We start from the raw sequence: 17,193 nt of genomic DNA, 5'->3' as shown, positions 1-17,193 counted from the left end.
TAGCCTACTCCAGAGATTAAAATGATCTATGTCCCCACCTTTATACACAATGCTCAGTTACAGAAAGCTAGAGGAGCCATTTAAAATATGATGTTGATGTTTTAATATCCTTTAACACATTGTCAAGCATCATTCTCTTGCTTCTTTTGGAGTTTAATGTACCTTGAGGACTCCAGGAATACCTACATGGGTACAGCCCATTTCTTTTTTGCTGCCAGTTTCAGTTGGCAGATGCTGCTCTGGCAAAAACATTCTTACAAACTGCATTTATTTCAGACCACAAATATGAAAAAGCAGCATGAAGCTAATGCACTACATGGGACATTGAACCTACCAACTAATCAACTCAGGTGAACAAGTAAAAGATACTACCTTAGGCGTGTTCTATCATTACAAAATCCTCAGTTTCAACCTTTAAAAATAATATTGTGCAAACTTTTAAAAAAGTTTCAATTCAATTCCCTTCTTTCACCCCCCAATTTAGGCAAGTATGTCAACTCAAATTCAAAGCCTTCAGAGTGTCATTCCCCTCTGGTTCTCAATCCAATCAACCATGAAAAAGGAGCCCCACAGTGGCATTATTTGAAAGGTCGGTGTAAGTTTCACCCAGTGTTTGTTTGCAAACCAGACAAACCACACCATCTGAAAGTGAGCACTGCCTTCTTGTTAATCAAACGCCTCCAGTATCACAAATATTTTCCGAAATAGTGTAAAAAGCACAGCTGGGGAATGGCATGTCATATGATAACAAATGGAGATTGCAGCTATAAAACAGTTTTTATGTACCTATACTCTACTTCCTACTAGACTGCAAAGGCTATCTCCCTGCACTGATACTCTTGTTTATGACTAACGAGAAACTGTAATCAACATTGCTTTCCAGAATTCTTCCACTTAACTGTTGTATCAAGCAGTGAAAAAAAAAAAATAAAAAAATCTTGCTTTGGTTAAGGGCTCCTGTACTTTGCACTCTTAATTAGTACTACAGTAATGATGAAACAGAATGCAAAACTGAGGTAAGTTTACTCACCTGTGGTTTTCTGAGTTTCCAGTGACTTTCCCTTGTAAGTATTAAACAGACTGAGTGTTGCATACTTTGTTTTTCCATCCTTTGCTTTTGTACTCTGGCCTGACTTTTCCGACATTTCGATGGAAACTCATCGAGTCTGGTACTTACTGCTCACCCCTCAAAATTTGCCTGAAAAGAAAAATAACAGACAAGTAAACCAATTTGAAAATAAGCCAATACTTAAGACAGTTCATAGGACAAAAGTGGACAGCATATTTAGCACCATTAGCACTGTTTCATTTAAGCACACTGGCGATGCCATAGAATACATTAGCTCCAGAAACCCCATGCCTCATGTAACACTTGTAATTTTGAAGTATTTCCATCTCAGATTGTAGTTTCACAAACTCAGGAGGCTCAGCATTTAATTAATATCAAACCCTGTAAAAGTGGTAAATATCATCCATGATTTCACTAAAAAAAAAAAAAAACCACAAACAAACAAACAATATGCAAAGTTTCCAATAGCTAGCTCCCCACTGGGGAAGTTCAACGATTTCATCCACTCCCAAAGCCAAGTGCTGAGATACCATTAACTGTGATAAAGTATTTCTGGATTTCCCCCCCCCCTCCAATTAAAAGAATCAAGAACTCCGCAGCTAGAGAAATTAAAGACACCAAGTCAGAAGTTTTCCTTGTCAAAATTAGGAAAACAGTATGTTCAGACAGGGAGGGTGAGAATTCCTTAAGCCAAGAGATTCTTCTTGGAGCAGTAAGCTACAGGGCTGTTACAACAGGTCATCTCTCTCCTCCCTCTTTCCCCCAGAATAGCAGGCCTTGAGAAAAAGAACCCAGTAACTATCACTGATATTTCACTAGAAGTTCTTAGAAGGAACTTGCCAGAGTTGCTGCTGCTCATCATCAGGCAGGAACACAAATGGGCCTTCACTTAAACAGAACATTATTAAATAGTTGATTTATCTTAACAATATTAAAAACCCCTGCTACCCTCCTTACAATAACAATTTTTTAAAATATATTGCCATATGGATTCCAGAATAGTTATATATGCTCACTCTTGTGTTTCATTCTAAAAGCACACAGCAAGAAGCAAGACATCTTGCTCAAACCCTTTGGCGCCCAGCAAAGTCCCCGGTCAAACTCAGAGCCTCAGATGGAGGAATGTGTTTCACATGGAAGGCACTCGTATTAAGCAGCGTCTGCATGGACAAATAGTCTAAAGAACAAAGCACTTATTTGGTCATGACAGAAGTTAACCAATGTCAAAAGATCAGGGAAGTTTCATTTATATAGGAATGATAATATTCCCACCCTTCTCTGCCTTCTACCTCAATTTACAAGCCGTGATTGAGAAAATTAAGAAAGGAAGATGGCAAATAACCTCGGGATTGTCCAGCTTCAGCAAGATTTGGGCCAGATGCTATTCTATTACAATCCATGCAGACTGCTGCAAAGGGGACAGTTTTCAGCTTCGTATGGGGCCACATACATGGCTAAGAAATACATCCTTTCTTCTCACAAAGGGAAAACAACTCCCACGCATTTTTTTCCCCAGATTGGTCAGCATTTGGCTATTTCAACAGCATGTGTTACACCAACATCCATTCCTCACAGTCATCCAAAACCATGAAATACAGGATGGAAGCAGGGTGAACCCAGTCCACCAAGTGACCAGTAACCAGAACACAGACCTCAGATATGGCTGTCAGGCCATCCCTTATCTATCCCAAAACCTACATATTGAGGCTGCAAGGTTTCACTGGAAGTCACGGCTCACTACTCAAACATCATTACAGGCAGAGGGAAGAAAAAAAAAACAGCCTGATACACGAATTTACACAAGCTTATCTTTGGAGCTATCAGTCAAGCAGATTTCAAGCAACCATTCACTGTTCAGGCTGCCACAATACTTATTTGCAATTCAACAACATGTCAAGCTTTGCCCATTATTATTATTCATGGCCACGCAACTGCTTTCAGCTAGTCTGGAGGCCTGAATCCAGGCAGACTAGTTTATCAAGCTGGAGCCTAAATCAGACGTTAGGCCCTGCATTAGCTTCTTCTATGAGAAAATTCAGTTTATCATAATGTCTTCAGTTAAATGTCTCTGAAAGAACGTGGCAGATTCTTTCCCTTTAATTCTCCTGTTACTCTCTGCTCCCAGACTTGTATTTATGATAAGAGTCCACCACAATCATTCTGGAGCATCAGAGGAGAAGGTATTGGGCAGATAACCATGAGGAGCGCGTGGGTGGCAAACAAGCTTTCCGGTCTGCATATAACCGTATCAAGTAATACACTGTAATTATTTGATACTTAGCTATGCTCGCACGCTCTTTAAAGTGAGAACAACTCATACACAGCTTTAATTTTCAGCCCAAGACTCATCACAGCCACAGATTCTGTAAACAAGAAGTAGCTTCACAATGGTGAATAATCTAGAAGTTGGCAAACAAACAAAAAAACCCACAGACACCACCCCCCCACCCCCCCCCAAAGAAAAATGAAGATGACTCTCCCTCCCCCAAAAGCAGCAAAGCCCTAACATGCAGGCAAAGCAGAAAGCAGTTTGAGGATGGTTTAAGATAATGTTAAGTTTTTGTCACACTTTACAAAGCCTGTACCTGTGTTGGAGAGCAAACATGGCAAATCTTAATCATAACTCTTCTTTACGGAGTAAGATAGAATTCATTCTTGGACAAATCTTCATTGTAACAATTGTTCTTTCTAGAACATTTGATAGCTTAAAGAACAAGAAGGGGTGATCATGTTCCCTGCAATGCCTTTTTTTATGTCAAATTTACAGAAATTGGTCTGCTTGTTACAGCTGAGCTCTATGCCTTTTATAGTATTATAATTCATACTGTTTGACAAGTTTTCCCAAAGTTACACAACAAAGGAAAAGAAGCAGAATATGTTAAATTGATTAAAATTGCATTCCTGAGTAATCTGACTTGCAGAAATCAAGCACTGCAAACAGTGGCTTTTTACATTAAGCCAATCAATATATTCATACTTAACCAAGTTTAGAGCTGATACTGGTTGCCAAAGAAGATACACTTGCAAAATTAGACTTTAGACCAGGTACTCAAGCCAGGGATGACAAATCCTCCCTCTGAAGAGCCCATGTGTCCCTCTACAAACATACCTGTCAGGTCACACATTAAACAAGCACCCAGAGCCACCTAAGAACAGTTATAAAGAGATAATCGCATGGTTTTGAGCTATATGAAATGCATCTGTCTCCAAGACCTTTGCCTTTTCACTCAAACTTTAGTTGTATATGCTACTTTCCTATACCAGAGTACTGGAATCATTCCCTCTGTAGCACCACCTACAAGGTATTTTAACATAGGACATGTTTAATTTGTGCATACAATAGGTTGGCATGTACTAGACTCACCAAGTGATTCCCAGTTTGCCCTAATATTTTTATCTTTTGGTATTATCTGTAAGGTAGCTGTTAGTCTGAACTCTATTAGTCAAATCCTTAAAAGCAAAGTGCTGCTGTCCACTAGGTTTAGACTCTGATATGAGTAAGAACATGAGACAGTTGTATACCTCTGAACAGCAGCAACATATAAAAGATGTCAGAACTACTTGCCAAAATTAACTACCATGACAGCTAACATAAGGACAGGCAACAGTGCAAGCAATAATGGCAGCTGGCGGGGTTCACTGCACTATTAAGAATTTTAAGCAAGTCAGGGGTTCATTTTGAACGAGCTACAGTTACTATTATGCATAATTCCAGAAGGCACAATGCTCCCAAAATTCTGGAGCAAAGGTTACCTTTCATCCACTCTGTAATGTTATCAGATAAAGGTAACTGACCTTCACTGTGGCCTTAAGATTTTCAGTTTAAAATAATTACTGTAATTTCTCTACTAGGCTATTTTTTTCAGACTAAAACTTGTTGGCTTATTTAGATCCTGCAGTGAACTCAGAATCATGTGTACAGAAATTAGCACAGTAAGTAGCTGCCACAAATTCTAGATATCCTGGTCTCTGTTAAGGAATAACCTTTACCTTCTGAGATACTTATAGCTGGTAGAAGAGCAAACAAAATGCACGATATTCCAGACCAGAGAATAATATTTTTAAAATAACAGTAAAATCCCAGCAAACAGAAACCCCATACATACCACACAGGCCTCTTCCACTAAGTTCCTATCTCTTCTGATCATTTCAGAATTCCCCAAAATTACTTGTTTAGAATTTAATGATACTAGTTCATACATCTGTAACCTTTGCATAGTGATCCATTTGGACCAACTACAGACTGGAAAATATCTTACCTCCACTTTGGCAAAAAGTTCTTATGCGACTAAATAAGGAAGAAAGTATTACATATTTTGAGGTCACTTCTGAGGACTGTAGTAGTAAGAAGTTTAAAACATCTAACAACTTAGCTCAGCAATTCTTGTCTGGTTTCCTTTCTTCTCTCTGACCACGTCCATTTCAGTATTTTGTAGCTTCATTACGCATATGAAAAACCATTTTTACATACATGCAGGAAAAGAACAGCACTCTGTGTAAGCTATGACATTTTGTTGTCTTGGTGAAGAAGTACAGCCAGGCATGGAAAGGGGAAGAGAGTTGTGTAAACGTTCAGGTAGAAAATTAGCTTCTTTATCCAGTTTTTGGCAGGGACAAATCAACTCTTACTATTGCCAAGTGAAATAAATGTATTCCCTATGTTATGGTCTTTCAAGTAATATGTTTCCGTATACGTTTGAGGCACATTATACACCATTCCTCACCTTCAGGAGAAGGATTACTATTCCCTGTATTTTTCAGGCATCCCATCCTAGCTGATGTAAACACAGACAACTGCATGACAAACTCTCTAGATCTGTATTTTATACACTGCATTTTTAAACCTCTAGACAAAAGAAGTCTTTATTTTTAACACAACTCTAACATGTTAAGAGACTACTTCAGCAATATTACAGTTACCTTTTAAGCAGTCCTATCTTCTTAAATCCCACAACCCACCCCTATTTAGCCTAAAAATACACAATCAGTTAGGACAGGTAACCTGTACAATTAGCTTCCCAGGATTTTGAAGTCTTAAAAACGTTACGTAAATACTACAATAATCCCCACATTTCCTATTCAACACAGCTAGGATATATAGTCCCTGCCACCTCCACTCCAAGGGCTATATTTTGGCTAAACTTGGAGAAGGATGAGCTGGAATGACTTAAGGCAAAGCACACTGTTCCAGACTTAAACCTGCTGAAGACTTCCAAGAACCTTCAACTCCTGGTGCCTCAAATGCCCATCTGTGAAGTGTGAAACATCATAAAAAACACTATGTGAAAGTTTACTCATAACTGGGACACATTAGCACGTCTCTCAAAACAGAGAACAAGAATCAAATCCAGAAAGACTTTTCATACACTATTTTAAGCATACTAAAAGCAGTTAAGGGGCAAAAAACCATCATATACAAATTTGTCATTTGTATCCAGCCATAACTCCACTTTTCCTGGAATAGCTTTGTTTCTGGCACGCTGACGAATGTGGTCCTGGTAAGTTCTAGAACTAATACAACTGAAAAAAAAAGATTTTTTGCCACATGCTCAATTGATGTTGGAAGCAGATGTTTCCAAATTCAGTGTTATTAATTTCAAGATACCATTGTGCACAAAAGCCCAGATAAATAACATGGCATTAAAAATTTCAGCTAGAAAGGAAAGGTTTTGTTTCAACTGTTAAGTCTGGCATATTAGATCTTAGAACCTCATTGAAGAAGTTGCCTCCTAACTGTAAAACCTAAGCATAATCTGCAGCTAGATACTAAATTCTGAAAAACTATTGCGTGATCTTCAGAAAAGAGACTAACTTAGATCATTTACAGAAATATAAAGCCAATTTAAATCAGAGAAACATAGGATCCTGGATTCAATGTACTTCGAACCCAAAAAACCCTTCTTCATGCTTTATTTGTAACCCACTATAAAGGAACTCTATTATTTTAAATGAACACTCAAAAATATTGTGTAATACATGGCTTTGCCCAGAGAAGGTTGCACACAAATAACAAATGGAATTACAATTAAATGTACTGACTTCACTTCTCTCTCAACACTTATAAACAATACACACTAAGTAACAATCTCTTATTGATGACCTTATATTTACAACTTTCTAGTGCCCAAAGCATCATTCTAGGACTGATGTTTTCAGGCCCAATTTTTAATTAAAAACCACAAAGTTTCGGCCATTTATCCCGCTATTAAGCATTTTTAATAGCCAAAGCACTAGTCAGCTTAATATGACACGAAAACAAGCTTCAAAACCCTCCAGTAATGCTTAAGTAGCAAAAGTCTCTGTCAAATCAAAACGTCTACTAAAAAAGCCTCTAAGGTCAGGATTTCCCTTGTACCCAGAGCAATTTGCAGCAGGGTTCATTGTCAAGTAGGTTGTTGCTAAGAAGGCTGAAAATTGCAGTAGACTTCTGGGACTTTTAAGCTTCTATTTCATGAACCTCAAGACAGCTCTATGACCTACAAGAATAGAAGCTGTCCCGATCTTCAGAGTTCTGGGTAGATTTCACAACTCATTCTTGAACAAGATTTATACTAAGCTTTATTTTCTTTGAAAATCAGGCTAACACACAGTTCCATCTCCCATTTTTCTTCCCCATCTCTAGATTTTGGGCTCACTGGTTTTCAACAGAGCTTGAAAGAGAGTACACAATGGAAAGATTGCATTGATTCTATAGATTCTGTGAAGGTAGGTAGCAGGGTAGGAAAAGAAAACTCTTAATCACCATCTCTTCTTCACCGGTCACATCAGAAGAAAAACTGTAGCACAGGCTGATCCCTGAGGCACTAGACAATCTATGGAGGAGTACTGCTAATAGCCACCAAATGGAAAATCAAAATGAGTTTTGCTCCTTAGAACCAAAGCACTCTATCATGAGACAAAGCTGTAGCAAAGCAGGCTTTGCTAGTTCTATTATTCTTCAAATTACTCCCCTTTAAAGTCTAAGAAAGTCTTTCCAAAACACTACAAAAACTAGATATGTCAGGTGGAAAACAGAACATGACAGAAGAAAGCCATTTTAGGACATTATCCCACAGATGCATCTCACAAAAATGCAGTCTGTGGATGCCAGAAATAAGCATCCACAAATATGTCTGCATCAGTTCTAAGAGACATCTAACAACAGTCTAAATAGAGCTACTAAGCTAAGCAATGAAAAACAACCAAAATTAGCCACCCACAAAAAGTCTACACAGAAACTAACTTCACCACAAAGCATATGTTAGCTTAAAGTAGCGATATATAGAGCAAGCAAATCTTTTGCTGCCTTAGAAAGGCTGGAAGGCAGCTTGTTGAACTTTCTTCTGTGAGAAATACTAGTCACCTAGAATATGGCCTTTCAATAGGACAACCAGCAACAAACCACAACATCTCAGTGAACTTTCATTAGGAGTCTCTCAAGTCTAACATGGCACTCACCAATAGCAGTTACTAACACTTTTAAAATAAACTTTTTAGGATACCCCACAGCAGAAAAATATTAGCACAGACTAAAATAATCTGTCAGTTCTATTAGTTTTTTTCCAGGCCATTCTTAAGAACAAAAGGAAAAATGAGTCAAGAGCAGCTGGCTGGAGTAAAAAAAAAAAAAAAAAAAAAAACCACACAGATAAAAGGACAGCAACCATGCAAACCTTAAATATATATTCAAATCTGTGGAGAGAGACAAATTTAACTATAAGTGCATGAACATTTCATTTAACATGCACAAAAATCATATTCCTGTGGAATAGCCCTGCCAAAAGATCTACAGGATCAATCATGATCAGCATGTCTTTTTAAACATGCCCATATAACAAGGGATCAAAAAGCCACAGACAGGATAAACTCCCACTGGCAATAAAACTGTTGAAAATGCACTAAATATTTTCATGTGTCACACAGCTTCTTCCTTTTAGCTAAAATAATTTCTGATACCTCTACTGTTTATGAGATCATCTCCTTCTGAAGTGACCTCAGGTTTAAAAGAGGTTATGGTGCTCCCCTCACATGCAGAATGATGCCAGTATAGCTAGTTAGGAACTCTAGGAAAAGAAAGGACAGTTTTCATTTCATTTAGTTTGAGGATAATTTTTTTCATGTTTACATTTAGAGTATAAAATAAAGCTGTTCAACTTTTTGACAAATATTATCTACAGCAATACCGTTACCCAGGGATCCAGTACTTTCGATGTTTATGTATGTCACTCTCTTCCATGTTTTACACCACTGACTCAATTTTGGTCTCCCATTTTCTACTGGATAATAGAAGCTGTTCATCAACACAGCTCTTGTACTTACTTTTGCCTTTTACAAGGAAGGAAGGAAGGAGATGATGTAAAGAGGCACTCATATGTACAGCTATTCTTATGAAAAGAAACCTGAAATTAGTAAGCACCTCCCTAAAATTTTTATTCAGTTCTCAACGACTGCACATGTAGAAGGTGTTAATACCTCTGTCTACTTTAGCTTTATAATCACACTTTAAAGTACTCTCTTGGCCGTAGATTCTTCTACATTTGAGATATAAACCCAGTTTTGTCAGCGGAGGAGATTCAAATCTAAGACATACAATGCGCTATCAATGAAACATTTAAAATAAATAGCATAAGACTGGCTACAGAAGGCACGTTACAAATTATCAAAGAACAAAAAGCCATGTTTTTGAGATGTACAAAGATACCAGGTTATAAAGGTTAATAGGTACTAAAAGACAACCAAACAATGAGCACCTTTTTTTTTTTTTTTTAAACTTTTTCTTTTCATCATTGTAAAGAGATAGCCACCTACTGAAGTAAAGCAAATGCTCTTGAAACTAAGAGTAAGGCTCTCTCCAAATGCCTGCACAGAATTCTTTTGGCTGTGAGAACATCCAATGCAGCTCTTTAAATCCTTATCACACCAAGCAGAATGAAGAAGTGGTTCAAATGAGAAAAAAAAAAAAAAAAAAAAATCTCTTTTCCAAGGGAAAAAGCTGGAAGGACAAAGCACTGGCATCACCTCTGTCACTGGAAGAGGCTGAAGAACTGAAATTAAATTTCAGTTTAAAATTTTAGACTAAAGCCACAATGCTTCCAATCTATTTAGGCATCTATCTCTTGCTACAGTCAATGGGAATTAATTACCTACAGGGTATGACTGGAGCTCAAGTTCCCAGCCTGTGACACAAATTAGCAGAGTAGCTAGCAACTTTTTATGGGTAGTTTCACTGTTACCATTCCAAAGCTCACCAAGAGCCAGCAACACATTTAACTTTTACTGTGTAGCTACAAAGATAGAAGTAGACTTATTGAGGCTTCCCAGAGAACAAACAACATTTGTAAAGAAGCAGCATATCAATCACAGAAAAAGAGACCTAAGAAAGCAACAGGCAGTGAATGATGTCTGGAGTGCAGACACCTACTAACCAGCAGCAGATGAAAAAGTGACTGAAAGGGAGTTCAGGACCAACTAACAACCAACCCCTGCACTTCTTCCCAGCAGGGAAAAAGCATTTCCTCAGACTCCTGCTCCTACATCTTTACATTTAGCTTTTCACTCTTTCTAGTAAATTTACATCCTCTGTAAACGAACAACAATAGCTCTGTCTTTTAAAGATAAGTTTACAATTAAAATAGAAATAAACTTTTAGAAGTATCAAGTATCAAAGTCAAATTAAGAAAATCACTTCAACATATTTTGTATCTTCACCCTAATTACAGATGATAAACTTATAGCTCCAAAGCTCCCCCATCGTTTGTCCCATTAGACACTATTTCCACAATTTCAGAAGAAAACAGTATTAAGAATGTAATTCTTTGAATTACTAGAAGTTCGATAATGAAAAGGGATACAAGTATCACCAGATATTTTTAACAAAAAAGCCTCTACTATTGCCTACAACTTCCTAGTCTGGAACATCATTAGACTTATCACTGCACCTTCGTCTTCCACCACTCACGCAAAGCCACACATACTCTCCCTGTGAACTCCTAAAATACAATTGAGTAAATTCAAGAGTATCTAGACAGCTTATCCCAAATTAAATACACAAGCACCCTAAAAACCATTCTGCTTAGAGTATTTACACCAGAATTCTGAACCAAAAATCCAACATCTGTTATCTCCAGCAGCAGGACCTTTAGGCCCACAAGATTCCTACAGAAATCCTCTCCCCTGCCTACTCGAGCATTCAAGTACCCTCAAAGAAGCGAAATACGCAATGTCCAGACTCAGCCTTAAGTCTCAAATCTGTGTAGCCAAAAAAAAATTGATGACTGGCTTAAAAGATCTAGACAGAAGTGATCTTCATTTGGCTTCTGAGTTTAGAAAATTTACTTTGGTCATTTTTTCAAATTTCTTTGCAACAGAGGATGGCCACAAAGATGAGCAGAGGGGTGAAGAGAGGCTGAGAGTTGGGGTTCAGCCTGGAGAAGGCTCCAGGGAGACCTTCTAGCAACTTTCCAGTAGTATCTGAAGAGCGCGTACAAGAAAGCTGGAGAGGGACTTTTTACAAAGGCATGTAGTGACAGGACAAGGGGTAATAGCTTCAAACTGTAAGAGGGTAGATTTAGAATAGGTATTAGGGAAAAAAATTTCACAATGAGGGTGGTGAAACCCTGGAACAGGTTGCCCAGAGAACTTGTGGAGGCCCCCATCCCTAGAAGTGTTCAAGGCCAGGCTGAACGGGGCTTTTGAGCGACCTGGTCTAGTGGAAAATGTCCCTGCCCATGGGAGGGGGGTTGGAACTAATGACTTTTAAGGTCCCTTCCAACCTAAACCATTCTATGATTCGATGAAGGATAGTTCTTTAGGGTAATATACTGATGAAATTTGCATACAACCAAATAACAAAGAGAATGGACTACTGATGGTTGAAGTAAACAAGGACTCATATTTAAAGAAATAGTTCTCTGTATGTCTGCTAGAAAACACAAATAGTAATGACTGACAGGCTACTGGAATGAGCTTACGATTCTTTTCAGAGCAAATCCCAATTTAGGTTGAGATACAATAAAACAGCAATGCAAAACAAATCTTGTTTCTCACCGATACATGAATAAAAAGCTTCCAGAACCTGAAAAGACTACAAGCTATATAATATAAGAACACAGTTATTAGACTGAAATTTCACCAATGGGGTATAGTGATCACGTAAAATATACTACAGCTTTCACTGGTATTAAAAGCATCTAGCTCATTTACTCATAATTTCTACATAAATCAGACTAGTGGAAAGAAACTGAATACCACCACCACAGCTCAAGTAAAAGTGAAAAAGATCAATAACTACTACTAACTGCACTGTATTAGAAGCACTCCTTCAAGTACCAGCCCATTTTCAAGTTATCAAAGCACATTTAAACTGCTTCTTTGCCAGAAGGGATTTTTCAAAATATTCCAGTAGCGACTGACAGTGCATGCCACACGTAAGTCCGAACTAGCACACCATAAAGCTAATGCACTAACACAACACAGCTATTCTTGCTGTGTTCTGATAATCCTCAAACATAAATTAGAATAATTTAGACCTTTTGCAAGATTACCAAATACATTTCAACTTAAAATGTATTCATCTCTGAAAGTGTAACATCCAAAACGTCTTTGCAGCTCACTTTTAAGGCAGGCTATTTTATTCCTTCTTTATTCCTTCCTGACAATTTCTTAGCAAGTCTTTATTTCTTTGTCATTAAGCATTACAGCAAATTTTTTGCAAGACAGATTTTTAATTTTCCAGTTTCATGCAGTTGGTTAAGAAACTTTTTAAAACTCTAAATTTTAATTGTGGCTGGAGTTTTGAGTGCTGGAAGGAAGCCAGGACCAGAAAAAAAAAAAAAAAGAACCGTTTCTATACAATTAAAGAGACCATCATAATGAGATGTGTTCTCATTACTTCTGGGAACAGAACAATGTAAGTGCTTTCACCCAATTAGCTTTTCAACTTGCAGATGCCAAATGAGATTTTTATTTTCAAAATTTGCAAAAGCGTTTGTTAAAGAAATTTCTATTATTTAGAAGAATGAGAAAACTTCAAAGCTCTCAAAACTGAATCGCTGCCTATTCGAGAAAAAGATAAGGGATTAAATTAAGGTAAATTCTTGCAGAAACAAGCCACATACCTGCTATCAAAGTACAGTATTCAAATAGCAGGTGGTAGACAGCACTTCTCCGAATACAGAAAACTAATGTGACCTGTCTTACTTATCAGAATTCTTCTTTAACTCAAAAAGTTAAAACTATTCACTAGGCTTCTTACAAACTAATTTAGGTCTGTTTATCCAGACCACAGCCGCTCTCTGTAAAGGCATCTGTTAATGTTTAAGATCACAAACAGTCCCTTAAAAAAATTACAAACACACTTAGCCTGCTGTCACAAGTACCACTTTGTTTCTTGCTCAACTGCATCATGCCATCCAGCAGAAGCCTGGAAAGGCAAAAATACTGGCATATCCATTGTCCCCCCACACACTGAAAACAACATGGGGAATTTCCTTCTGAGTGGCATCCTGAGTAGCAGTTCCTCTGTCAGGCTGAGAACAGGGGAGCAAAAGGGAAGTCCACAGTGGCGCTGCAAAAGCAGCTACACAACAGATGACATACAGATGTTCCCATGCCTTTCAAATAAGAGTGCTGAAAATATTCAAATGGTCAGCACTTCTCTGCACTTGCTATATTTAGATTTAATTGCACAAAAAGAATAATCAGAACTGGTGATGAAGGTGGGTTTGAGGATCCATTCACAAGAATAAAGGAAGCAGAATTGCTTGCACCCTACAGCAAAAAAGGTATGAGCAAGAAGTCTTCAGATGTTACTGGATTTTCTCTTATTTCTAAAGACACAGAATAACAGCAAGCTGTGGCTCCCTTCCGGCTGCACTTGAGCAGATCTGACTCCAGCTGCAGGCTGAACAGTGCTCAGGATCTGTTCCTCTGGAGGCGGCTGTCTGAGATAAGTCACCAGAAACAACAGCTGAGCCAAACAAGGGTTCACTCCTTGAGTCAGTCACAGTGTTTGGTGCAACAGACTTCTTTTTAGGAAGCTGACGAAAGATAATCAATAGGTACATGAAAATAGACCAGATTCCCAACAGATGAGAAGCAGAAGTTGCAGCCATTTAAAACTACCCATCTCTCCACTGTTTCATTTTTTCCTTTCATTTTAATACTCTTTCTGCAAAAGCCCTTGCACTTCATTACAGACTCTGAAACAATGTCATTCAAACTGATGGCATATTTCCAACCCTCACCACCCACCCCATGTTGAACTGTATAGTAGAAGAGGGCAGGACAGATTAAGATACAAATGTAAAGCCCTTCCTTGCTGTGAATAACTTGAAGAATCTTTTCCAAGACTTCCATTTCCTGGTCCTTTACCACAGTTTCCAAGCCCCGCTGTAATAATTAACATTTCTTGACAGAGGAAGTGTCACTTAATTTCTGTGTTCTTCTCAAGGAACCACAACACACTTTGAGCAGTGGATTTCTGTCCACATCATACCCTTAAAGTATCCCTGACCTCAGCCGCAGACAAGTAAAGGTTTTTATGCAAAACTTGGTTTTCCAAAGCTCCTATTCATAGATCAGTCCTTAAGTAACAAATACTTACATCTAATGTTTTTGACTTCAGAAATCAGTTAGATATTGCTTTGAAATAACGTTCAGGCAAGGTCTTCTATTCATGAGCTTTTTCAGAATATTTTGGAAGTCCACAAGAACCACTCGAGGGCCATCCTTCAGGATTTTCATTTCTCTTTAGAACAGATGTGCCAAAATGTATTCCCTCTTCTCTAGCTATTTTTCCAACGTTTTTCTGTTCACCTTCTCAAGGTACTTCTGTTATTGAAGGGTCCCACCCAACAATGGAAGCACAGTCATCAGCAGTAGGAATCTACAGAATAAACAACTTTATACAGAGTTCTGTACAACCTTAGCGTGACAAGAAAACTGTTCAAAACCAGTTACTCTAATCAGTTAAGTAATGACTTAAGCTACTTGTCACCACCTTCAAAAGCTCCCACCTTGCTCAATACTCAAATTCTGAGTTGCCTTTAACTCCTACCATATTCCTAACTTGATTCATGTCCATCAAAAATAATCATAATTTCTCCTCTGTATTAAGAGATGTTACAGCATATTTGCTTTCAAGGCTAACAAAGATACTACCACTGTGACAGCAAGAGCCAGGGTTGCCAAACGTACCAGCTTACAATACACCATTACGCCATTGATAGCATCAATAGAAAAACTACACTCCTGTGCATATAAAGGATAGAATTTGCTCCTTGGTCTGGTCCAGCTTGGACAGAGCTCATTGCTGCCCACAGACTCTTCTACCTGCTGCCTGTTATCCTCTGGATCGCTGGTTACATGTTTTTTTTTCCCCTGTGACTCACTGGTTTCCTGGAGCAGAGACCATCTTCTTCACTGAAAGAATGCTCAGCGTGTAAGAGGCACAGCTGTGAAAACCACTGACAACAGTTCTGGACAAAACTAGTTAATTACAGTAAGGGTCAACTTCAGCCCTCTGCTTTAGACTGAATTCCTTCATGTTTTGTTAAAATAAATAAATACAAAACATGAGCAGCTATATTAGAAAAGCCTTATCAGCACACCCAGCTTTATGTATGTGTCTTTCAGATTTACAGACCCCATTTTCCATGGAAGTAAACTTGCAACTGCAAAATGGCTACAGATGAAGTTTAACATCTTCAGTTGCCCTTGGTTTTCTCTTTATTTTGCTTAGAAAAAAATATCCCATGTATCCCTTGATACTCTGCTTTCAAGATGCAGCAGGTAAATAATTAAGAAGGCTCAATATATTATCAAAATATTTATCAAGACTTTTTTTTTTTATCCAAAGTTAAGTGCATACTACAAAGCTCTGTCCATGCTGATAGCTTGATTTGTTGCATGAAAAAACATCTCCTAACCAAGGTGACTCCAGCAAATTAACCAAGTAGCTATATCACAAGCCAAAGGCAATTTTTCATACTAGAACACATCTTTCCTACAGAATATTTACAGGCACTGGCAAAAGAAAATGTTATCCTTCCTCCTCACTAGAACACTTCTGCTGTGTACCTATATACACACCTAGATACACTTGTACAGGAAGCACAGATGGTCCTAAATACTATTATAAAACAAGCCCTGTAAACACAATAATCTATTTTTTGTAAAATGAAAACATCAATGCACCGATCTAAAGACACTGAGATCCTTCAGTGGAATATACAGTTACTTTGAAATAGAAGAAATATTTAAGTCCTGAAGTATATCAAGTCTTAAATTGGGAGAAAATCACTGGCTTCTCAAACAAAATAAGGATGTTCCTGCACTTCCGCCTTAGCTGAAGATTCAAATTAGTTAAATAATGTTTTTGACAAGACTAAATTAAACTATTACTCCTGCAAACACAATTTAAGTCTACAGTCATGATTTTAAAGTGTAAGTTAAAATGCATGAACACTAAAATCTAGGACTATTAAGATTACATGCTTACAAAATAATAATTTTGAAACAAGCTGTACCTGTTTACATGATTTAATGAGGACAGTCTGAAAAGGTTTGCTTTTCGAAGCAGAGAAAGTTTGATTTGCTAGCTTAAGCAAGCAATGCAGAAAAAAATGGGCAACCTAGCCATTGCTGGTTTTACTATGAAACCCCTTTTGGTACCTCTGAGAATCATGAGCTACATCTTGTATCGCAACTAACTAAAACTTGAGTAAAGCTGTTATTTCACTTAGGAGTCAATTGCACATTGATTTAAAGAGGTATTTAATAGACCTCTCTCAGTCACCAGGCACTGGGTGATGCCACACCAGTACTTCAGGCACTACTTCTGCATTTGATGAACCTGAATATAAAATGCAGTAATTCCTGTCTCTGGTGTTGTAAGCCCCTGAAAGTATAACACATTATTTTCAAGTACATACAGTTAAGATTTATCACCATCACACTTTGGATTGAAGATATATGTTGATTCTTTGCTATAATTTGCTATAATAACTGTGTCAAATACATAAAAACACAAACAATGTGAATGATACACAGCTTCTCCCTTTAATATGTGTTTGCAATCTGTAACAGACTAGTTCGTTAGCATTTAGTTAGAATGTTATGTAATGGTTGAGGTATTTGTAATAAAA

At 37.8% G+C, this 17,193-nt stretch overlaps 1 protein-coding gene across 1 annotated transcript in view; it reads right to left on the bottom strand.

Moving 5' to 3' along the window:
- The window catches only part of PRRC2C (proline rich coiled-coil 2C), a 73,928-nt gene that overhangs the window by 53,895 nt on the left and 2,840 nt on the right, over positions 1-17,193 (bottom strand). The window contains exon 2 of the mRNA XM_082484689.1: positions 1,031-1,198. Coding sequence (XP_082340815.1) covers positions 1,031-1,145 — 115 coding nt within the window. The 5' untranslated portion in view covers positions 1,146-1,198. The remainder of the gene's footprint in view (positions 1-1,030; positions 1,199-17,193) is intronic.

This window comes from Vanellus vanellus, assembly GCF_965231255.1.
Source record: "Vanellus vanellus genome assembly, chromosome: 5".
NCBI classification, from domain to species: Eukaryota; Metazoa; Chordata; class Aves; order Charadriiformes; family Charadriidae; genus Vanellus; species Vanellus vanellus.
This window is presented reverse-complemented; position numbering and strand designations above follow the sequence as displayed.